Below are 24,549 nucleotides of genomic sequence, written 5' to 3'. Positions count from 1 at the left end.
CATATATATATATATATATATATATTTTTTTTTTTTTTTTTTTTTTTTTTTTTTTTGAGTTGGAGTCTTACTCTGTCGCCCAGACTGGAGTGCAATGGCCGCTCCCAGCCACTGCAGCCTCGACCTGCTGGGCTCTGGCGATCCTTCTGCCTCAGCCTTCCAAGTAGCTGGAACTACAGGTGTGCGCTACCACACCCGGCTAATTTTTTATTTATTGTAGAGATGAGGTCGTGCCATGTTGCCCGGGCGGGTCTCGAACCCGCGGGCTCAGGCAGTCCACTCACTTCAGCCTCCCAAGGCGCGGATTACAGGCAGAGCCACCAAACCCGGCTGGAGTTTTTAATATTTTTATGTCTTTTTTTCCCAAAGGAATTAAGCCATTTGCTAACCCTACCATTCATTTATTCTGTAAAATGTAATTTGAGAAGAGACTAATTTCAGAATGGCCGGCTTAGTGCTAGAAGCTATTGGTGAAGGAGTAGAGTGCAACTTCTGTCCGACTTACAGCTGGACTTCACTTCTGCTGATGCTGCAGGTGTGGCTTACATCCTAAAGCTTTTGGATCAGTATCGGGAGTTTGACTCACTTCACTGGTTCCAGTCTGTTAGAGAGAAATACCTTCAGGAGATAAGAGCAGTTGCTAAGCAACAGAACGTGCAGTCAACTAGTCAAGATGAGAAACTACTACAGACCATGAATCTTACACAGAAGCGACTGGATGTCTATCTACAGGTAGAGGAGAAGCAGAAACCATCTAGAAATCCCCAGTTTAACAAGTGAGATAAACATCGGTGTAAAGATTATACTTTAGAATGAATAGCGCGTAGTAGACATTTGGCTCATGTCTTAAAACTGGGTAGGTTGCTTCATTCAGTTTTTATGTTTCCACTAGGCCTTTTTAAAATAATAAAAAAGAAACATTAAAATGTATATTTTTGATCCTGTGCTATAATAAGTAATATCAGCTTTTATTTTGATTTTTTAAAATTTTACCTAGGAATTTGAATTGCTGTATTTCTCGCTGAGCAGTGCAAGAATTTTCTTCAGAGCAGACAAGACTGCAGCCGAAGAAAACCAAGAGAAGAAAGAGAAGGAAGGTCAGTGAGTGGCTTAAATTTGGCAAGACCAGTAAATCTCTTTAGTAGTAGGCTCTAATGCCCCATTTTATCTGATCAAACTTGTAGCTTCTCTTTCTTTTTGGAAAATAATACAAACTCAGAAATAAGTCTTTTAAAAAAGTAAAGCCTCTGTAGATCTTGTGTGAAACTGAAAAGAAGTTTACATAGTTTATGCATTTCACTTTGTGGTAATCCTTTAAGCCCTTACTCAGTTTCATCTTAATATAAATAAAATTTAACAAGCTTAGTTTTTCTTCTTTCATGGCTCAACCTGTATCGGATTAGAAGGAACAAATTAGGCTGGGTGTGGTGGCTCATGGCTATAATATCAGCACTTTGGGATGCTGAGATGGGAGGATTGCTTAAGCCCAGGAGCTGGAGACCAGCCTGGACAGCATAGCAAGACTTCATCTCTAAAAAATAAAAATAAAACAATTAGTTAGGCATAGTGGCACGTGACTGCAGCTTCAGCTACTCGGGAGGCTGAGGCAGAAGGATTGCCTGAGCCCAGGAGGCCAAGGCTGTGGTAAGCCGTGATGTGTCACTGAACTCCAGCCTGGGTGACAGAGTGAGACCCCGACTCAAAAAAAAAAGAAGGAACAAATTAGAGGAGGACAGCTAAATGTTGCTGAAGGCAAAGCTGCTGGTGACTAGATGTTGACTAAATGAGATGGGACGTGATTGAAGAGGCGTGAAATCATAGACATAGTGTCGCAGTAAGTGGCATCTTGCTGTCCTTCAGTAAGGCCCTGGAGATTCAGTGCAATGTAGCCATAGTAACTGATAGTCATTTCAGTGAACTTGAGTCATTATATCCATTGTAGTACTCTATGTAGAATGGTGGGTAAGAATTTATGCATTTTAAGGCTTAAGAGCATTGCTCTTAAGGTTTGAAAGTTAGAACAGTTGCCTTCTCTGAGGAACAGATATTTCTCTCTCTCCGTCATGGAACTTGTGGAACTTACATTTTTCTCTTTGCTTGGGAGATCAAAACTAGGCACAGCAATTAGTTGGCCCTTAGAGTTTCCATGTTTGTGCTTGCCATGTTTCTTACTTGTATTTAATGAAATGTTCATAAATCAAGATATAAAATATTTCATAAAACAAGATTTTTTATTAATCTTACATTGTGTCAAATTTTAAAATACGCTTTTTTTTTGTATTGAGTAGATGTGACTCATTTGGGTAGACCACTTACATGAAGTACCTTATTCCTTGACAATGTTGTGTAAATTAAATACTGCTAGCTAATATTACTTATTAGCGTATCTAGGCATTTTTGGAATCTAGACTAAGTAAATAATAAGCATATGCTTCAAAAGTGATTTCGGGCTGTTACCTGGAAGATATTCAGTATTTATTGAATAGAAATGTATTTGGATTTATTTTTTTAGACTACTGTAAATTAGCAAAGCTCTATGGAAGAATTTTGTCAATATAAACATGAAGAAACTCAATTATTGCTTAGGTTCTGCTAAGGCATTTCATGGTGCCAGAATCTTGACTCCAGCCTACATGACTGGGAAAATCTGGCAAGTGCATTGGACATTTAAAGCTTTAAATACTTTAAATGCCCAAAGCATTAAAATAAAACAAATAACTCTTCCACCTCATGGCATTGGGACTCCTCACTTTGGTCCGTTCATCTTAAAGAACTATATCTAGGGTCCAGGTTAATGTATCTCACTCATGTCCCTGGGTCAGTCTTCTGCTTTAAGACTTATTTCAGCTAAAGATTGATTAGAGATGTAGCCATGTTGCAGAATGCATTACATTAGTCAGCTAGTCTTTGTTAATGAAGTATGTGCACATGACATTTTGCACAAAAAACCAAGAATTTATCCAAACACTTATTTAAGAAAATAAGCTGCCTTAAAAAATACATTAGAGGCTGGGCGCGGTGGGTCGTGCCTATAATCTCAGCGCTTTGGGAGGCCGAGATGAGAGGATTGTCTGAGCCCACAGGTTTGAGACCAGCCTGGGCAACTTGGCGAGACCTGATCTCTACAACAAACAAAAAGCCGAATGTGGTGACACATGCCTGTGGTTCCAGCTATTAGAAGGCTGAGGCAGAAGGATCGCCTGAGCCCAGCAGGTCAAGGCTTTTGTGGCCGGGAGCGTGCCACTGCCCTCCAGCCTGGGTGACAGAGTGATAGTCCAAACTCAAAAAAAAAAAAAATATATATATATATATTTGAGAATATATACATGCAATATATACCTTTTAGTAATTATAAATACAAATGATTATTCCTTCTGAACAGTGTTGATATGTGGGTTTGGAGCTGTGTTTATCAGTAATGGCAGTGTACTGTAATGGCAATTTCTTGGCCCACCTGGAGGTACTGGCATGGGGGATGTCACAGTTCCTCAGGAGAAAGGCCCCTGTACAGTTCAGTTTAAGCCCCACTCCAGATGCAGTTCAGCTGTTCTCTCTTAATCTGATCTCTCTCAGTTCCCAGCCCCATTAAGAACCAGTCAAAACATTTGTAGTATTTAGTCTAGATTTTTTTTTTTTGAGTTGGAGTCTGTCGCCCAGACCGGAGTGCAGCGGCCGCTCCCGGCCACCGCAGCCTCGACCTGCTGGGCTCCAGCGATCCTTCCGCCTCAGCCTTCCGAGTAGCCGGAATTACAGGCATGCGCTACCACACCCAGCTAATTTTTTGATTTATTATAGTAAACTAGGGATAACTTGTGATGTTAGAGAAATATTTGATGGCTGCAGCCTTTCGCAATATGATATTTAGCTATATAGCTCGTCAAACTTTATTTCTTAATTCATTTTTAAAAAGTGAACATAAATATCCATTGTTATTTTCATTCATGCTTCCAGAAGAGACCAAAACAAGCAATGGAGACCTGTCCAACAGCACTCTGTCTGCTGATCCTGTTGTGAAATGATATTGATGGTATGCACTGCCCATATTCATCAGAATTGTATGAAAATTTTTGCCTGAGAAATGGATGTTATAAGCTGTTGATGAATTGCTTCCTGGGTCACAACTCTGGAAAATATTCAGATGTTGCAACTGTAAGGCAGTGCTCTAAAGTTAGGTCCATCCTGTTTTCAAAGGCTCTACTTTTCAAAGGTTGAGAGTGAGATTTTAAAATTGGATTTTTGCCTGGACTTTAAGGCTAGAAGATTTCTAGGAACAGTTATTTGAAGTGAAGTTATAGAAGGGCAAATCCAGATTCGTAACTATCACCTCGGATTGCCTATAGTCTACATGAGTGTTTGTAATTTCTATTTGCATAGGTCTTTGATCTATATTTATCTCAAGTCATTGGAAATTCAATGCATATACTATATACAGCCAGTAAATGCAAGCTTAACAGAAGAAATTGAGCCTGAAATTCATTAAACATACTCATCAATATTCTTATAAAAGGAATATATGAAGATGGCTTTGATACTAGAGGTGAGGCACAAGTGTGTTGTGTACCCTTTGTGTACAGTATAACTAATGATCATTCTTTCATTGTTAATTTCATGTGACTCACAAGAGCTGCTGATGTCATTGAAACATTTTATAACTAGTTTACGTTGCTTTGAGAACATATAACCTCCAACAACTGCTTTAAATTTAAGGTTTACTTAATATTCAAAGAAAATTCAGATAAAGCCATAGAGTCCTGTTTGAAGCTTCACTTCTCTTGTGGTTGAAGGCACTATGTATTATATCAGAAAAAACTGAATGAATTATTTCTACATCCAAGCTCAGGTTTCTTCTACATTAGGTTGAATTGAAATCTTGGTGATGGTTTGGGTAGACCTTTTCTTTATATCAAGTATATTCTAAGATGGCAGATTAAGTAACAATTGCACTGTTTAGGCTTTGAAAAAATTACCACTGTGAGAATAAACTCTAATGAAATAAACCATCCCTCACTGATTTCATAAGTAGTGAAACATTCTAAGTAAATTTTTTTCCCAACAAGTTGCTACTAGCTTTATTTTTGTAAAGGGATGTAATTAATAGTTACATTTTAATCATGGCCTTTCAAAAAAATATAAAATGATACCTTTACAATAAAAACAGAAGTTTAAAACTTTAAATGTAATACATACATCATTTTGGGAAATGCTTGATTTTTCTATTGCATTTGCCTGCTAAACATTTATTTGGATAAATCCTGCAAGTAATTCTAACATTGCTCTTTGATCCAGCTTCTGGAATGGGTGTGCAGTGCCCTGTCTGTACTCATTGGTAAGATTCAGTGTCATTTTCCAGCCCAAGATAAATACTTACACTGTTAAAAGTCAGAAGAAACAGAATATGTAGGAAATGTGTTTTGTTTATTATGTAAACATGGCTTAAGGAATTATGGACAATGGATGGGTTAAAGGCATTTAATATTTGTAATTCATACTAACTGTAGAAATGGCCCTAAAGCATGCTGCATAATTAATAATTTATATTTTCAGTAATGTAAATGTTTATATTAATCTTGCATTTGATTACAGCAAATTAGTCACTTTCCTAGCAGCAATATTGTTTTCTTCTGTTTTTCTGTAACTTCTCCGAACTCATCCCCTCTGATAGGGACAAAAACCGTGATTAGAAGAGAATCAAGTATTCTGTTTATTATCCCCACACATGTAAATTACTTATTTTATCAACACTAGTTAGAGTTCACATGCTGACTCCCTGGATGCCTACAATTGGGAAGAAAATGACAGATTATTATGATTATTTTACCATTCATTCAAAATAATTTCACTGCAGTCAGATAAATAGTTCATATATTTGAAATGAAATCTTGGGAATAATTATTTAAGTAGTAATAAACTGCAGAGCAACAGGGCTTCAGTGTATCCACACCTAAGTTCATAGATACATTTGGATGATGGTTTCCCTTGCCTAACATAGTAATGTTAATATTTTTATTTTTTCAGACATACTGTAATTTAAAAATTAATGTGGACATATGTTGTAAGTTCACAGAAAACTTAAAGATGTTCAAATCCTCAGGAATTAAGGACTAACCATAACATTGTTCTAATTAAATTTTGTAAACGATGGCAAGTTTGTTACTTCACTTGAGTGGGGCGACCCTCTCTCCCCGGTTCTAAGAGAATACAATATGTATAATAAAACATTAATAAATGTAATTTCAAATTTTTCCTTCCCCTGGATGTTTATGTTCAAAATTGAATGTCTTAACCCAATAATTTTTAATATTAACCTTTCTGAGATTCCCTTTAATGAAATAACATATATGGCATATCTTTTAAAAAATGCTTGCATGCACATAGGCAAAAAATTTCCAGTATAAAATGGGGATTGGCTCCTCTCTCTGTATCCCAGGTGAAAGAAGAGTGTTTTCTTAACTTTATGCATTATTGATCATTCCGTATCTTGCTATTTTCAAATAAAAAGAACCAACATGAAGTTATTTTAAATCCTAATTCTGAAAAAGGATCATTAGTATGCAGTGTTTAAATATATTAGAAATAACTATAGAGCTATTTGCAAGCAGGAGTTGAATGGAAATACAGTGGTCCCTGCTTAGTTTTGCTTTCTGCAATTCCAGTTACCCATGCTCAATTGTGATCTGAAAATATTAAATGGAAAACTCTAGAAATAAACAGTAAGTTTTACACTGCACGCTATTCTAAGCAGCGTGATGGAATCTCACGCTGTCCTGCTGCTCTGTGTGCCCCTTCTGGGAGGTGAGTCGTCCCGTGTCCAGTGTATCCACTTGTATGTGCCACCTGCCGGTGGGTCACTCAATAGTCGTCTCGGTTATCAGGTCGCCTGTGGCATATGGCAGTGCTTGTGTTCAGGTAACCCTTCTTTTCTTTTCTTTTCTTTTTTTTTTTTTTTTGAGTTGGAGTCTCACTCTGTCACCCAGATTGGAGTGCAGCGGCCTCTCCTGGCCACCGCAGCCTCAACCTGCTAGGCTCCGGCAATCCTTCTGCCTCAGCCTTCCAAGTAGCTGGAACTATAGGCGCGTGCTACCATGCCTGGCTAATTTTTTTTTTTTTTCTTTTAATTGTAGAGATGAGGTCTCGCCAAGTTGCCCAGGCGGGTCTCGAACCCGTGGGCTCAGGCAGTCCACTCACCTCGGCCTCCCAAAGCGCGAGATTACAGGCTGAGCCACCGAGCCTGGCCCTTATTTTCTTTAATATCCCAAAGTGCAAGAGTAGTTATGCTGGCAATTTGAATGTGCTAAAGAGAAGCTATAAAGTGCATCCTTTAAAGTAAAAAGATGAAAGCTTTCAACTTAATAAGGAAAGAAAGGTCATATGCAGAGGTTGCTAAGATTCATGGTAAGAATGAATCTTCTGTCTGAAACTGTAAACAGTATTCATTATAATTGTTCTATATTATTGTTAATCTCTTATTTTTACTTGCTTAATTGATAAATTAAACTTTATCATATACGTATATGGAAAAACAGTATATGTATGGTTGTGCCATCTGTGGTTTCAGGCATCCACTGGGGTCTTAGAATGAATCCCCTTGGATAAGCAGGGATTGCTGCACTAATAAACAGCCCCTCCCCTCCCCTCGAAGGCTAAGGTAGGAGGATCACTTGAGGCCAGGAGCTCAAGACCAGCCTGGGCTACATAGTGAGACCCCCATCTCTATAAAAATACTTTAAAAATTAGCCGGGCATGGTGGTGCACACCTATAGTCCCAGCTACTTGGGTAGTTGAGGGGGAAAGACTGCACTTCAGCCTGAGCAACAGATCGAGACTCTGTAGAAATAAATAAAGATTGAAAAAGAAGGTAGTCTAATGGGTGTATGATGGCTAAACCAAAACTGGAAAGTGGAAACTGGTGAGGATAGCTGACTTCTGAAAAGGTCCCATTTCTACCTTCCCACCTTTGATTTACTACACTTGCCAATTTTTTTTTTATTTTGAGTTGGAGTCTCATCTGTCACCCAGACTGGAGTGCAGTGGCCGCTCCCGGCCATCGCAGCCTCGACCTGCTGGGCTCCGGCGATCCTTCCGCCTCAGCCTTCCGAGTAGCCGGAATTACAGGCATACGCTGCTACCACGCCCGGCTGATTTTTTGATTTATTGTAGAGATGAGGTCTCGCTGCCCAGGAGGGTCTCGAACCCACAGGCTCAGGCAATCCACTCACCTCAGCCTCCCAATGGTGCGGGATTACAGGCTGAGCCACCAAGGCCGGCTACATTTGCTAATTTTTGAGTGCTTTAAATAAGCATTAATACACATTTCAGTAAGTAGTGGAAAAGGACAAGTCCCCACTATTTTTTTTTTTTTTTTTTGAGTTGGAGTCTCACTCTTGCCCAGACTGGAGTGCAGTGGCCGCTCCCGGCCACCGCAGCCTCGACCTGCTGGGCTCCAGTGATCCTTCTGCCTCAACCTTTCAAGTAGCTGGAACGACAGGTGTGCGCTACCACGCCCCGGGTAACTTTTGATTTATTGTGGAGATGAGGTCTCGCCAAGTTGCCCGGGTGGGTCTCGAACCTGCGGGTTCGGACAATCCACTCACCTCAGTCTCCCAAGGCACGGGATTACAGGCTGAGCCACTGAGCCCAGTGTCTCCACTATTTTTAAATTTTAAAATGATTTTTAGAAATGTGCAGTGTGTGTAAAGTAGCATATAATGGGTATGAACTACTTAAATGATGAAAGCACTTGGGAAGCTGCCCCACTGGTTAAGAGTGATCCTGGCCCCAGCCCAGAAGCTCTTGCAAGTTTCTGCTCCAGAAGCAGCTACTTGGGGCTCAGGGTAACTGTGCCCTGGCTCGTCTCTAGCTTACAACAGTCTGTATTTCCCTAATAATGTGGGGGCGTTTTGCATGTTTTAAAAGCAATGTAAATGGGATCTTTTTTTACTTCATTATTGATGTTCATCCATGTTGGTGCATATGACTATAGCTGATTTAGTTTTACTTTTCTAGTATTGCTGCTACATAAGTACAGCTATTTTTTCTGAAGACATTTAGGCTCTTTTCACATTGGGAGTACTGTGAACAGTGCTACTGTATTCGTTGTATGTGTCCCTGGGTACATGTGTTTAGGGTTTCCTGAGGGAGCGTACCCACCCGTGAAACGGCTAAGCAGTGGTCGGGCAGGTGCACTTGCAAGTTCACGCGATAGAATGCCAGACTTCTCTCATTCCAGCACTGGGTGAGATCCTCATTGTTCCATTCTGACCAGCAGCTGAGCTTTTGCAGTCTAGTGAGTAGAAAATGTCTCTGGTTTAAATGTGCATTTTCTTGATTACTATATGTGACATTTCTGTTTATGAGCCCATGAAATGCTTTCATGATTTTTTTTTCAATTTTCAATTTATCTTTCTGATTATAGGAATATTTTATATGTTGTGGACACTAACTTTTTGTTGGTCTCTGTGTCATTCTTTCCATGGTGTTTTTTTAATGAAATTTGAAAACTGTCTCCTTATGTTTTCCTCATGATTTACATACTTTGTGTCTTATTTAAGCCACATACAGTTTTAATAGTGTTTTGATTTCCAACCTAATAATTGCTCAGGATTTGAGATTCTACCCCTCTTCCCAAGTCTAAGCAAGAACACAAATATTTGAGGGTCTGTGACTCTCATAGCCTGCCAGAGAAAGAACCAATTGATTTAATACTTAGACGTTTGTAAGGCATTAGAGAACAGTGAACTAATGATTTTATGGTATACAGAATAAAATTCCATATTGGCTTAGACCAGCTCACAGTATCTCTCAGAGTGTACACATAGGACTGGATTCTTCAGATGAGCCCTATGACGTTTACCTAATTTTGAAGGTTGTAAAAGTTATTTTATTGATCCACCATTTTAAAATTAATACCTTTATAAAACTTAGCAATAAGATCACATTATTCCACTCATGTTGAATAGTTTTTTTAAAGTGTATCTATACTTTGATTTCGTTGTGCCCCAGCTTTTTTTTTTTTTTGGGAATTAACTGTGTTAAAGATGATATAGAACTGGACCTGCCTGGGCAACTTGGCGAGACCTCATCTCAACAATAAATCAAAAATTAGCCGGGTGTGGTAGTGCGTGCCTGTAGTTCCAGCCACTTGGAAGGCTGAGGTGGAAGGATCGCCGGAGCCCAGCAGGTTGAGGCTGCGGTGACCGGGAGCGGCCACTGCACTCCAGTTTGGAGACAGAGCGAGACTCCAACTCAAAAAAAAAAAAAAAAAAAAAAAAAGATATAGACTGACCTTAGTTTTCTTCTAGAGATGCTCTAGAAGATAAACACATCAAGCAAAAGAACAGAATGATAATTTTTATTGCTAGGTTAATTTATTACAAAGATAGTCTGTTGAACTTGGTTACAATTAAACACACTGTACCAATTCATTCCACTCATTTCATCGGTAGACGGAGGGATGGAGAAGTGGGCTGAGATTCCAGGACACAGATGTACCAGGGCAGAAACAGGAATTTTACACCGAGCCTCATGACCAGCTGTGCTTTGAGTTTTAAAATGAATTGGTTCCGTCCTTGAGGAGGGTCTGGCTCAGAAGAAACAGGAACTGGTAGAGCTGCACTCTGTCCACAGTGATCTGCCACTAGAAACAGGCATACCTAGGAGGACCTTAAACTTCTGAATGCTAGTTCAGTATGGCTCCACTGTGAAACGTCTCTTGTGGTGCTCATCTGCTAGTCTTTTTGTTGCATGATTTGTGGAACAGTTATCAAAACTAAACTTGCACCTCTACTAGTGCTTGGACCTCAAAGCAGTGCTTGTCACCTAACTGCACGAAGTAATTGGGTCCAATTATGAGACAAGCTAGATTATAAATACACAGTTTTCAGAATGACAGGCACTTGAAGCTCATTAAGTAAAATACAAAAATAGATTATATTAATAGGAAATATTTAGTGCTTATCATATTGTAACTTTGGGCTTTTGACATTTTTAAAAAGAAACTACAAAGAGATGACATTCAAATAAAGTGAACAATGCATTTTTCATAAATGCATGTTCTGAACGCTGAACAGTGCAGTCTAAGGAATGGACTTACCACAAAGCACCTAAAATAACATTTGTCGATGGGTAGGAATGTTGTCCACCATTTCTTACTGTTTCCCTCCCAAGTCTCAGTGTCAAGGCATCGAGAGTTCACTCCACAAGCGACTGTCAGCATTCTGAAACCCGTTCATTGTGCCTGCGTAGCAGAGAAATGAATACCCTTAAGGAGGCAGCTCTCCTTCCTGTGTGCTCTTCCCCCACAGGCACCAGTGAGTTATGCTTCAGATTCTGCGCCTCTGCTTTCACTTGGACTTCCGTCACTGTCATCTGGCTGATCGTTTAGTAGTACATATTTTCCGTCGCTGGTTAGAGGTATGGACAGCATTAACTGAGCCAGTGCTTCAGGATCCTGGTCATGAGAGTTGAAGAGGGAGAAAAGAAAAGGCTTAAGATGCACTTAAAACCCTTGGGCTTGGTCTTCAGCATGCTCAGTGATCTATCTAGTCTTCTTGCTGATCCTGTTCTGTGTGCCTTCAGCTGGGTCTCTTTACTTCTCAAAGAGCTCTGGCATGTTGCTGCCTCTAGAATCTAGACCATGTTTTTCCTTTCGGCCAAAATATTGTTTACGTGGCCAGTTCACAATCATCTTCCTAAAAAGGAACTTTCTTCATAAAACCTTGGTCTTCTGTATCTTTCAACCCTCTTTTGTTTCTCTTTTCATCTATACCAGGAGTTGCCAAACTATGGCTCACCACTTGTTTCTGTAACTAAAGTTTTACTGGAACGTGGTTGTGCCCATTCACTGACATACCGTCTATGGCTGCCCGTGTGTGAGCAAAGCTGAACAGTTGCAACAGAAATCGTAAGCCTAAAATGCAAAAAGGTCCTTTACAGAAAAAGTCTGCTGACCTCTGTCCCATGCCATCACATACTAACTTGCAGTGCTTGCCATTATTTCACATGCTGGCCACAGTCCTCCGTCTTCGTGACCTCCCCAGCAGACTGAACTGCATTAATATGGCAGCCACTGGCTACATGTTACTATTTACATTTAAATTAAATTTAAAATCAGTCACACTAGCCAAATTCAATCAACATATTAAATAGTTTAGATATAGATCATTTCCATTACTACAGGAAGTTCTAACAGGACAGTGCTGAACTCGAAGCCCCCTGGGGGCAGGGACCATGTCTGTCTGGTTCACTACTGTAATTCTAGGGTTTTTCTTATACAAATTAGGCTCTCAATTGTACTCAATCAGTATTAGTAAGCAAGAAAACAGGAAATTGGAGCTGCAGTAGTGATGTTAAGTTCCCATGTGTGATCAGTGAACACGGAACCAACTGATCAAAAGTGTCTGCTGTTTAGAATACGTAAAAGGAAGCCTAAACCTGGCCAGTGTCCAGTGAGCACCACTTTTCTTGAGAGCAATCTGAGCATGTGCACAGATGTCTTGAATAGTTGTTAAACCAGCACTAGAATGCACCTTACCTTCTGAACCTCAATAATTTCTTTTCCCAAATTAATAGCATAACATATCTGCAAAAGACAAGAAAAGAGGTGTTTGGCAAAGATAGAAAAGGGTAAAAAAAAATTTTTTTAATGTGATATGGGAGTACATTGAGGTTACTGCTCATATCCATATGGGGAACAGGACCTGGTTGCAGGAGATCGATCACATAGGGCCCGGAGCATTAGTGACTTCCTGCTGCTCGTGTGTGCTGTACAAGAAATATTCCAGGCAAGTGAAACCTAAATTATACTAGTGTCTAAAACAGGATTAAAGTAGGATTTTATTTGCTTTCTTAACTGTATTTAGCCACACCATGTTCATATACACAGTGGCAAATGGATACTTACTGAAAGAATTGGTTGGTTGTGATGAATTCCTTTTTACATTTTTTTATCTTAAAGATGTGGGGTACAAGTCAGAAATGGGTACCTAGGTGGTTTACGTACAGGTGAAGCTTGGGCCTCCCACTGGACCTCACTTCACCTGGATTAGGATCAGGCACCCGTATTGATGCTATGTGCTCCCCCGCCCCCGCAGTGTTCTGCTACTACCAACAATGCCTTTCTCGTACTATTATGAGTTGTGATGAATTCTAAGTGTAGATGTAGTGACAAAGTTTTTCTTACTAAACAAACAGCTTAGATGCACCTGCCTAATGTCTTCTTCCTTGGTTGCTCTCTGAGACTAAGTTATTCTCCATTGTAGATTTTGCTTTAATTTTTAAAAGAACAAATTGGCAACTCCTTCCAACATTTCCTGATAGCTCAACAAAACAATTCTGTCTTGCCGTTAAAGTTCATCCTCATTCACTCTATTCTGGTTGATACATATTTTTCCACAAGGAAATTTTAATCTGATTAGTTTTCTTTCAGTGGGGCCTCCTAGGAGGTATTATCTGAACTCCTGGATGGAGATATGCAGAATAATCAACTAAATATCCAGAGGGATAGTTCATAAAAATCCTTTTAAAATGGACTTGTTTGGACTGAGATATTATGGAATCTATTTTAGTATTTTTAAAAAACCCAAAAAACAAGACCTTTTCGCCTTCTGAGTTGCTTTCAAAGATATATGTGCTCAGAGACTCTTCTCCTGTGGATTCAGGAACGCGGACGACAAAGCCAACCAGTCTCTTGTTTTCTTGATGAGCGGCAAACTGTGTGACACTGGTGAGTTCAAACTGAAGGAAAACAAAAAGGAACAGGTCAGACAGCAACTAGAATTTTAAACCTGACAAGGTTATTCTTTACAGAAAAGTCACGAGAAAAAGTGTCCTGCTAGTGGAGGTCATTTAAACTGGCAGATAAGCACCCAGGTTGTGCTGAAGGTAAACGCAAAGGTGAGTTAAGGAGTAATCACTAATGTTAGCCTGTATGAGGTACTTACATTGGCCCTTGAGACTTGAGTCTGAGGATCTATCAACCTGAAATTTTAAGAGATTCATTACATCACAAATGTTGGATAAACTTACATTCTTAGACGAGTTTGTAGACGTTAAGAATAAATTGCACAAATACCCCCAACTATGAAAAACAAGGCCTGCCTGAGGGTGAAGCAAGAGTTCTATGTAACCATGTGCCGTGGTTTCTGGCTTTGAACCTGGGTGAGCTCAGGGTCTCTCTAGTGGAAGATTATACAGCAAATGGAAGAATTAGTTTCACAGAACATTGGTACTTCACAAAGGCAGCACTGTGATGCTCAGAAGGTCTGCTGTGTCAGATGGGAGGAGGGTCATACTCTGCGGCCGCCTCCCCACCGTTCACTGACTGTTCCCTGAAGTGCTGGATCAGCTTACTCAAAATTAAACATTTTTAAAGAGAAAAATACGGGGCAGGGGTGAGGGGACAGTAAAGAGATTCTGGCAAAACTCTTATAAGTTTGGGTATAAGAGAAGTAATGTTTAACTTTAAGAAGGTATTCCAGAATATATTCTTTAACAATATTTTAAACATCGTCTAATCAGGCTTATGTATCTTGGAAAATGAGCTCTAAAGACAATTTACTGTGATCTTAAAAATATGAATTTCTGTTACATTCTACTTGTGCTCAAATAATTAACATGCAGTATTATATATTTAGATATTTACCCAGCTGAGCGTCCCCAAAACGAAATGCTCCAATGAGCATCTCCCCTGAGCATCATGTTGGCACTCAAAAAGTTTCAGGTTCGGGAGCATTCTGAACTTCCAGATTGAGAATGTTCAACCCATACCACGTTCTGTTGATCCATTCATCTGCTGATGGACATTTGGGTTTTTCCCACTGTTTGGCTCTTGTGAAAAGGGCTGCTATGAATATTCATGTACAGGTTTTTGTTTGAATGCCTCTTTTTGAATTCTTTTGGTTATTTGCCCAGGAGTTTAATTCTATAGTTACTCTAGGTTTCTTATGGAGAAACTGCCAAACTATTATCCACAGCAGTGGAACCATTTTACATTCCCACCAGCAATGGATTCCAGTTTCTTCACATCCTTGCTAAACACTTATTTCCGTCTAAAAAAAAAATTACAGCTATTTTTGTGGGTGTGAAGTGGTATCTCATAGTGAATTTGCGTTTCCCTGATGACACTAGGCATCTTTTCATGTGCTTATTGGCAATTTGTATATCTTTGGAGAAATATCTATTCATGTTCTTTGTCCATTTCTTAATTGGGTTGCCTTTTTGCTGAGTTTTGCACATTCTTTATATATTCTGAGTGCTAGATCCTAGATATACGATAAGCAGATTTTCCCCCCTTCTGCAGGTTGTCTTTTCACTTTGAATAGCATTCTTTGATATACTTTTCAAAGTACTTTTACATATATTTCCTTTGATTTTCTTGGTTGAAACTGCTCCATGGCCATTAGGATTATAACAATGAGCCAATTTCTGTAAAAGGTCCAGGATACGCTTGGAGAAAAGCTTTAAATAAATACAAAGTTTGATTCATAAGAGCCTAATTCCTATTTAAGGTTCCTAACACATGAAAAGAATGGATTTAATGAGTGGAACAGATTATACCCTGACTTTTGCCGAAGTCCCAATGACTTTTTTTGAAGCTAACATTTATAAAGCCCTTTCCATGTGCCAGACTGTTGTAAGTGTTTTACATACACTAATTTATTCCTCCTGACATTTTGGGGTATGGATACAGTCATTTTCATTTTATAGCTGAAGAAACTTGAGGCATAGAGGTTAAATAACTTGCTCAAGGTCCTACAAGTGAGGAAATGCCTACACCAGGCATAAACCTAAACATTCTGGCTCTAAAGCAGTGCTGTCCACAGGAATATAATGTGAGCCATATATATAATTTAAGATTTTCCAGCAGCCATGTTAAGAAAAGTGTAAAGTGGCTGGGTACAGTGGCTTAAGCCTGTAATCCTAACACTCGGGGGCCAAGGTGGGAGGACTGCTTGAGCCCAGGAGTTCAAAATCAGCTTAGACAACTAGCAAGACCATGTCTCTACAAAAAAAATACAAAAATTAGCCAGGTGTGGTGGCACATGCCTGTAGTCCCAGCTACTAGGACTGAAGTGGAAGGACCACTTGAGCCCAGGAGGTTGAGGCTGCAGTGAGCTGTGCTCCAGCCTGGAAGACAGAGTATGACTCTGACTCAAAATAAAAACAAAAATAAATAAACTTTTAAAAAGAAATAGGTGTAATTTGCTTAATCCAATCAACATATCTAAAATATTGCTGCTTAGTCATGTAACTAACCTAAAAGTTTATTAATGTTTTATATCCTTTTTTTTGAGAGGTACAAAATCTTAGAGATTTGGTATGTATTTAACACTGAAAACATCTAAATTCAGACATAGTTATGTTACAAGTGCTGCCTGTGGCTACAGTATTGGATGGTGCAACTCTTAGTTAAAGTCTATGCCCATAACCATGATCTTACAGTCACTGCTCTCATTCTTACAGCTCATGTTCCCTGAAACCCCAAATCATGTGGTTATACAGCTTGGCATCTTTATTCTGACCTTTTCAACAAATAATCATATTTTCCTTGTGGTAATCCAGTTATTTTAGGCAGATTCATGTTCTCTTTTCATTGCTTTTTGCTGTTGTTTTGTTTTGGAGACTCACTCTGTTGCCCAGGCTGGAGTGCAGTGGAATTATCACAGCTCACTGCAGCCTCAACTTTCTGGGCTCATATGATCCTTCTGCCTAATTCTGAGTAGCTGGGACTACAGGCCTGTGCCATCATGCCTGGCTAATTTTTTTATTTTTTTGTAGAGACAAGGTCTCACTATGTTGCCTCAGCTGGTCTTAAATTCCTGGGCTCAAGCAGTCCTCCCACCTCAGCCTCCCAAAGTTTTGGATTATAGGTGTGAGCCGCTATGCCCGGTACACTTTTCATTCTTAATTTAAATAGTGTTCTCAGAAATGGGAAAAAAAAAACCTATTTTCAAGCTCTGAGATATAATACAGAGAATAATTCTAGAGTGATGGCATCTTTCTGAATAGTAGTAGTCACTCACCACTGAATTTTTAAAGATATCAGTTCTTTAAGGGAGCATCTTCTGCATATTTTATAAAATCAAAACGTAAGAAGGGGAATAAGGTGAAGCCATAGAAGGCCTGACAATAAAACTGAACGTACCTCAGAGTCTGACTGGTGACCATTAGATGGGATTCTGTCATACGGAAGATGTTGTGAATCGCCCGAGCAGCCAGCACTTGTCTCATAGCTTCATAAATGACTTCTGCTGTGCTGTCCGTTTTAACTGCCATCGAGCCCAAAAACCGAACTATAAACATCTGCTGCAAGAGTGAATCTGCAAGAGAGCATCTTCTGCTCAGGATCCCACTGACGCCTTGTGGACCTCATAGTGTCAGATGTGCTAGCTTTGCTGGCTTTCTGTGGAGGACTTTCCACCAAAACGTCTCAGTTCTGCCTTATAAACCCAGTATTGCCAAAGCCCGGAATCTTCTATGGTCTGTCTGTCAGTTTGTTTGGAGCCACTTTATTACCCTAGAAAGGCTCCTCTTTTTCTTCACCCATAAAAGAGACAGTGATACCAGATGTGCAACCCTTTAGCACTGAAATTCTAGGGAACTCCATGTGCAGATAGAATGCACACTTCACCTTTTCTCTGAAAATGAGAGTGTTCTGCGAGACAATAGAAAATGCATCACTCTGGCTCACAGATAAAATGTATTTGCAGGAAATACGACCTGATGTTCGGTTTTGTTCAGTTCACACACCATATTTATTACTGACGGGCAGTGATGATATTGCAGCATTAACCAACAGGGATCAGTACTGGCTTGCTTACAGTGGCACGTAACTGGAAGATCATGAAGAATGTTTTAAAAAGCATCATTTGTTTTTCCTCTGAGAACAATAATTCACCTACCCATCCTTTTAAACAGAAACCTTTTTCCTCCCTTGATCCTAAAAATAACTTAAGGATCTAAAAACGCTTATTAGAAAAATGCAACTGATGTGTTATAAATGGTTACACATAAAGATGGTTTTTGTATGTGTGGACTGTGTGAAAACAGCTCGATACAAGGTGAGCAAATCAATTTGAGGCACAACTCATACTGACATCATTAAAAAAAATCTTTTGCCTAAAAATGTAAAGACTGTCAATTCTCAAGCCCTCCTTTTAAATGTAAATAACTGGAATTTCATTCCAATGACAGCCTCAGGCTCTAGACATGAAGCTGTGCTCCAGTGAAGTCTTGCCTGCGAGTACTCCTTGCCTTGGCTGGGAACTCAGAGCTGTACGACTGAGTAACAGATTATGGTCAGTTCCACTGGGATGTTCCCAAGTACATTATAAAAATGTAACTCAACAAAAATTTAAGTATGAACAACTTAAATGTCATTTATTCATGCTGTCTTCAAAGTTCAGAGTCATTTGTGCCTTTGGTTTTCTAAAATGAAATGGCATATTCACAATTCACCAAGATTGCATTTTATTGTTATTTTTTTTCTGCTATTATCTTTTCTTCAAGATTGCATTTTAACATGACCATGTGCGCCTCTCTGAATTCGTTTTGTAAGAATGTGGTGCTGGATTCAGATCTGGCAACGTTTCTCTGCAGGAGCTACAGAGAGAGGGGATGGCTCTGGCTGTGACGGGGCAGCAGGTGGCCACCTGGAAGACGACCCTCACTGTTGGTCCAAGTCCTGCCCCCCCACACGTGCTCGCCCAGGTTTTCACGGAGAACAAAAAAGCTTCTGTTCATGCTCCAAATCACAGCTCTCCAGAACATAATTCACATCCTGTGTCTGTGGCCCTTGGCATTCTAGGGCAGGGGAGACAATGAGTGCACAAACCCGTCCCTTACCTTCTGCTTCTGGAAAGGACTCGTCTTCAGTTTCACCGAAAGGGTTGATACGCCTGAGGGGAACAGTAAGAGTTAAACAATCAAGGCAGCTTCAGCTAAAAGGACACTTAACACCTGAACTCCAGGTCGGAATGGCAACAGCTTTGGTGGTGGGTGGGGACACAAGATGTCAAATTTATTTTCGTGTCTCCTAGACAGACATCCCTTAGCCCGTACCTGCTCCCTCTGTTTTGATCCAGGAATTCTGTGGCAGGAAGCACAATATCAAATTGAATGGGTGTTCCAGGTGCAATGAGTTCTTCTGCTTCGGGCACAGTGGTTGTTGCTTTGGGAACAGTCTTGTCATTTTCCATCTCTGAATTTTTCAGGTTCTGGCTGTAGTATGCAGTAGGAGAAAAAGTATCAAATCCCGTCTAACCATATGCCTTTAAAATCAAATGATACTTGTTGAATGCTGGTGTGACTTTTATGAGCAGAAATACAAAGGAGATTTCAATCACTCCCACAATCTATTCTACAAATATAGTTCTTCCTAAAGCTTCATGTCTTTAGCTAAAAATCTTCAGAACACCCCACTTCAGAACACACAGTTCTCTGCACCATGTTAACTACCTGTCGCATTACCTACTAATCTGTACCTTTCTCCCTCTGAGGCGGGATTCTGAAGGTCAGTCTACAGCTGCGTCATGGCTATTACTTGGCACACAGGAGGCACTCAAAAATGTCAGCTGAACTAACAAAACGGCCTGGCCTGGCATTTCATCCCAGTCTGGCTCTCACTTCCCAAAAGCCTCTCTTTCCTCTCCCTCAATGCACCCTCCATGAGCGCTTCCCTGCCCCACAGTCTCCATTCGGTTCTGCTGCTCACCCAACTCTCCCACGCTGAAAACACCAGCTCAGATTTCTTCTTACCCACCAGACCAGTCTGAACCCCCCGCCTCAGAACACTGATTCTTCTCGGCAAGTCCCAGGGACGGTCTTGTGCCCGTGTACCTACTGAGCCGAGCACTGTGCCCACACACTGCTGCTGAGATCATGGCCCGTAGGAAGTGTGTCCTTTGCAGGACAGTTAGTCATGTACCAACACGTTTTTCTCCTCCGGTGTCAGAATGCTATAATTTAACTTCTCACATTTTAAAAGTATTTTCTCCTCAGCAGAGTATAAACTCCTTTGAGAAGCAAAGAATATCAAAGTCTTTAAAAATTATTTCAGTCTTTAGACCCTAAAAGTTCTCAATTATCTTTTTGTTCATTTGATATCTTGTATGTCAATATTTTCCTATTTTTCAAACATGTCAATAATTGAACATATTGTATGAAACTACTTTACAGTGGCCCTTTGACATGGATGTGGGTGGAAACACAATGCATGGGCTTGTGGACAGTCACGCAATTTGGCCTCTGTTGTTAACAGAAAAGGAAACTGAGGCCTCTGGAGAAACTGAGCATCCTGAAGGCACTCAGTTATCTGGTGGCTGAGCGAGATTAAGCTCTCCTCGCCGCCAGCAGAGGGCTCTCCCTGGATGTAACACTACCTCAGTAATCCCAACCTGCAGAATCCTATCTGCTCTTGACCTTGTCTTTAAGAAAGGGCTATGGTTTAGTTAAGTGGTAAGCACTGGAAAAAGACATGAGTACAAGCTCAGAGGAAGAGAGTGAGTCTAAAATTCTGGCCGCCCAGAGGGCCAAAGGGGAGGTTACACAATTAAGAGGGTGGGGGCAGGCTGCAGAGGCCCTTAGCACCCTCAGGTGGGGTCTGAACGGGCCTCTCCAGTCTCGGGAGCCAGTGAAGACTTTGGACAGAGGAGTGACATGGTGTAAACTCTCGCCTGTGAGCCCCGTGCCACCACCTCTAACAGCCACTTTGCAGTCCCCCTTTTAATTGGCTTCTCAGAGCATCTAACACAACTGACCTCTCCCTGAATCTCTCCTCGTGTCTGCCGGCCCCACATTCCACAGGTTTTCCTTCTTTCCTGCTGCTCTTCTCGGCGTCTCGAGCAGGCCCCTTCTCTGCCCTCAGTGCTGCTGTCCTTAGGGTTCTGTTGTGGCGCTCCTCCCCCTCCACCCTCCCTGGAAGGCTTCTTCCGCTGCTTCAGTGCAGATGCATTCCCGACTAACATACCCGGCCTGGCCATCTTTGTTTTCCAGACCTGTATCATCGCTGACGACTTGAAAACTTACGGGGGTGATTCGCAGGCCTCTGATTTAACCTGTTCAAAGCGGAACTCTTTAAAAACACCATCTGCCAGGTGCTTGGTGCTGACTGGAGCTCCCTTCCCTCTGTCCTTTTCCTTCCGCAGCATGTCCTCCTCAAGTCCAAGTCCATTTACTGGTCTACGCCACCATCTTCTTGGACTGCTGCTGCATCTCCTTGTTGGAAACGTACTCACCCAGCTCTGTGTTCTGTGTTCTCGGAGGAGCTGGAGCTCCCTTGGGGAAACGTGAAGTGGATCTTCTTCCTCCCTCTCGAACCTCAAAACCCTCCCACGGCTCCCCTCCCCCACCTAACTTCATCTTGCGCCATGGTCTCCCTCTGCCCGCCACTGTCCAGTTTTTCTTTAAGCTCCTCAAATACATTAAGTTCTTTTTTTTTTTTTATCTTCGAGCTGGAGTCTCACTGTGTCGCCCAGGCTGGGGTGCAGTGGCATGACTATGGCTATAGCAGCCTCAACTTGCTGGGCTCAGGTGATCCTTCCACCTCAGCCTCCCAAGTTGTTGGGACTAAAGGCATGTGCCACCATGTCTGGCTAGTTTTTTGACTGCAGGTCTCGCCATGTTGCCCAGGCTGGTCTTGAATTCCTGGACTCAGATAATCCTCTTGCCTCGGCCTCCCAAAGTGCTGGGATTACAGGTGTGCGCCACTACACCCAATTACTAAGTTCTTTTCTGTCCCTTTGCCTCCATAATTGCCAGCAGGATGCACCATCTAGCCCTTTGCAAGAGTGGCCACTCTCATCTTTTACTTCACAGATGGAATAATCTCCACAGCCACACCCTGCACAGGTCTCCCCTCTCCATGACAGCACCTCATCACTAACATCGTGCTTTCCTCCTGTTAAGTGAGCATTTGCTTACCTTTTGCCTGTCTCCCCTCAGTGGTCTATCTGTTTAGTTACCTAGACCAGGCCTGGGCATACAGCAGATACTCAAATATGTGTTGAGTAGCTGGGTACATGAATGAATGGTAGATACAGCTGCAGAACGAGGGAATGCCACACATGCCGTCTGCTTAGAAGTGACAGTTTGTCCCGAGAACACAGTTTCTCTGATTCTTTCCCCCACTGTCATCAAAACATTTCTTTGTTCTTGAGTTGACCCTAAGAGAGACAGTACCCTTCCCCTCACAGCTCTGGAGCCATCTGGCAGCCACATCTGTCACCCATCCGATCTCGGGATTAATTCAGCAGGCTGGCTAGCGTCATTCTGTTTTTCCCAGGGATTCTTCTGTGTCCCCTCTGTGGGGTCCGTTTTGTCTAAGAGTGTGATTTACTTATTTTAGAACAGGAGAGAAAAACTACTTAACCAGAATAACTAAATCTGAACTGCAAGTTGTGTCTTTTTAGAAAACTAATCACACCTAGCTCCCAACGCTCCTCAGCTATACTCGGCGCCCTGGAAAGGTGGCATTTGAGAGCTGGAAGGGCCTGTGGAGGTCATCTAGTCTCTCGTCTCCTTTGGTCTCAAAGTTGAGGACACAGAGGCCCAGAAAGTCGACTGCCTTACGCAAGGTCAGCTAAGCTGTGCACAAGGCGGCGCCACCACTAGGACCCATGCCTGCTAGCTCTGAGTCTAGGATTCTGTCTGCTGTGGGCATCAAACATCTGTGTGACTTTACCAAGAGAAGACAGAGCCACTTGCCCCAGAGGAGGTTAGCGGGCTAAGCTTCACTGTGCACACGCATACTACACATATGCGTGCTGCTTGTACAAACTTAAATCCTCATGTACACTAAAGTGTTTCTTGGACTTGGTGCCTTCTTCCCATTTTTTTTAACCTTTGTTTCAGTGCTCATATTCTGCTTCACAGCTGCTAATGACAACAACCTCCCGCTGGGTCTCCTGCCATCCCCTTCGTCCTGCCAACCCCCATACAATTTACCCTAGAGAGTGTGCAGAACAAGCTTTCTTTTCTTCGAGTGGGAGTCTCACTGTTGCCCAAGCTGGAGTGCAGTGGCACGCTCACAGCCACCGCAGCCTCGACCTGCTGGGCTCTGGTGATCCTTCTGCCTCAGCTTTCCAAGTAGCTGGAACCACAGGTGCACATCACCACGCCCAGCTAATTTTTTCATTTATTGTAGAGATGAGGTCTTTCACCAAGTTGCCCAGGCCGGTCTTGAACCCCTGGTCTCAGGCAATACTCTCACCTCATCCTCCCAAAGTGCTGGGATTACAGGCGTGAGCCAGCGCACCTGGCCTGGAACAAGCTTTCTACATCTACACCTGGTTCTAGTTATCACCCGTCGTCTCAAAACCCTTCCCTTCTGCTCCACTGCCTTGAACTCCTAAGCAGGCACTCAAACCTCCTTCCTGGCCCTACCTCCTCTCATTCCACAGGCACCAATGGCCCCACGCTGCACAGCAATGAGACTCTGGGAGGTTACTTAACCACTCTGAGCTTTCTAATGACTTCCTTCTGGTGTCATCAGGTTATATCTGTAAAACATTTAATGGATTTCTTTCTGCCATGCCACTAAAAGACCCACACCAAATACAATCATAATTTAAATTTACCCTTTAATGCCAGGCTTTCATTGGCATGACAGATAATACAGTCTTCCATTATTTAACCAAACAGAAACTCCCATTAAAAGGTGGGATTCCTGAATCCTAAAGCAGCATTAGAAACGAAAAGAGCTGTATCCATGAAAATGCTCTCTATAAATGACAACAACAAACAGAAAAAGGGAAGGGAACATAATCTAAATGTTCAACAATTAATAATAATAGATGATGCACTAGTATACAGTTATTAAAAGGAGCAAGTATGAAAAAATGCAGAAATAGTAAAAAAGTATACGTGGAAATACATATGTATTCGTGTCTAGGTAAGGCCTGGGCAGTAACATGGACACAAAGGTGATTTTGTTTGTTATTTTAAAAAAGGTTTTTGAATCACTGACATCACTTTGTTGATGCCGAAAGAAAACGTGGGGAGAACTCCTGATCACCTGTGCCCTTGAGGCAAGTCCTGTCTGCGGGGCCTGCAGCAGCCTGTCCAGTGGAAAGGACAGGGCTGCGGACATCAGGCAGGCTCGAGTTCTGGCCCTGCTCTCACAGGTGGAGAGCACATGGGCAAAACGGGTGACCTTTCTCTGCCGCAGCTACTGCTTCTATTTAACAGGCTGAACATGCCCAGGTAGTTTGTGTGGATTAAGTAACAACTCATTTCAGATTCCTAATCCACAATTTGGCTCCACGAGAGCAGTTTTACTTTGTCCTTTAATTACCTGGGGCACGAGCTTTCTTGTTTTTTTCCAAAACTGGTAATGGGAGTCACAGCTTGAAGAGCCGTCTGATTCAGCTTGATTGCGACTGCCTACAAGTCACAGGGAGGACATGCTCAGTCCCAGGAGGTGGGCGCTTACCTTTCCTGGGCAGAAGGGGGCCGAGTGCAGGCAGGTGCTAATTACCTCTGGGTTGTCAGTCAGGTAGATCTGTCTGGAGATGTTGTTGATTGCACATATCCACTGTAGAGGACATTAAAAAAGAA

At 41.6% G+C, this 24,549-nt stretch overlaps 2 protein-coding genes across 3 annotated transcripts in view; one reads left to right on the top strand and one right to left on the bottom strand.

Moving 5' to 3' along the window:
- The window catches only part of WASHC4 (WASH complex subunit 4), a 29,722-nt gene extending 23,478 nt beyond the window's left edge, over positions 1 to 6,244 (top strand). The window contains exons 16-18 of the mRNA XM_008074117.2: positions 536 to 732; positions 998 to 1,097; positions 3,952 to 6,244. Of these exons, the coding sequence (XP_008072308.1) occupies positions 536 to 732; positions 998 to 1,097; positions 3,952 to 4,019 (365 nt within the window). The 3' untranslated portion in view covers positions 4,020 to 6,244. The remainder of the gene's footprint in view (positions 1 to 535; positions 733 to 997; positions 1,098 to 3,951) is intronic.
- Positions 6,245 to 10,327: 4,083 nt separating this feature from the next.
- APPL2 (adaptor protein, phosphotyrosine interacting with PH domain and leucine zipper 2) overlaps positions 10,328 to 24,549 on the bottom strand; it is a 57,503-nt gene continuing 43,281 nt past the window's right edge. For both annotated transcript variants that reach the window (XM_008074116.2, XM_021707016.1), the window contains exons 13-21: positions 24,470 to 24,526; positions 24,287 to 24,375; positions 19,057 to 19,215; positions 18,841 to 18,893; positions 17,141 to 17,315; positions 13,938 to 13,974; positions 13,591 to 13,731; positions 12,530 to 12,577; positions 10,328 to 11,446 (exon numbers count right to left, since the gene is read on the bottom strand). In XM_008074116.2, the coding sequence (XP_008072307.2) occupies positions 11,312 to 11,446; positions 12,530 to 12,577; positions 13,591 to 13,731; positions 13,938 to 13,974; positions 17,141 to 17,315; positions 18,841 to 18,893; positions 19,057 to 19,215; positions 24,287 to 24,375; positions 24,470 to 24,526 (894 nt within the window). In that variant the 3' untranslated portion in view covers positions 10,328 to 11,311. The remainder of the gene's footprint in view (positions 11,447 to 12,529; positions 12,578 to 13,590; positions 13,732 to 13,937; positions 13,975 to 17,140; positions 17,316 to 18,840; positions 18,894 to 19,056; positions 19,216 to 24,286; positions 24,376 to 24,469; positions 24,527 to 24,549) is intronic.

This window comes from Carlito syrichta, unplaced genomic scaffold (assembly GCF_000164805.1).
Source record: "Carlito syrichta isolate Samal-C Ts95f unplaced genomic scaffold, Tarsius_syrichta-2.0.1 Scaffold316302, whole genome shotgun sequence".
Lineage (NCBI taxonomy): Eukaryota > Metazoa > Chordata > Mammalia > Primates > Tarsiidae > Carlito > Carlito syrichta.
This window is presented reverse-complemented; position numbering and strand designations above follow the sequence as displayed.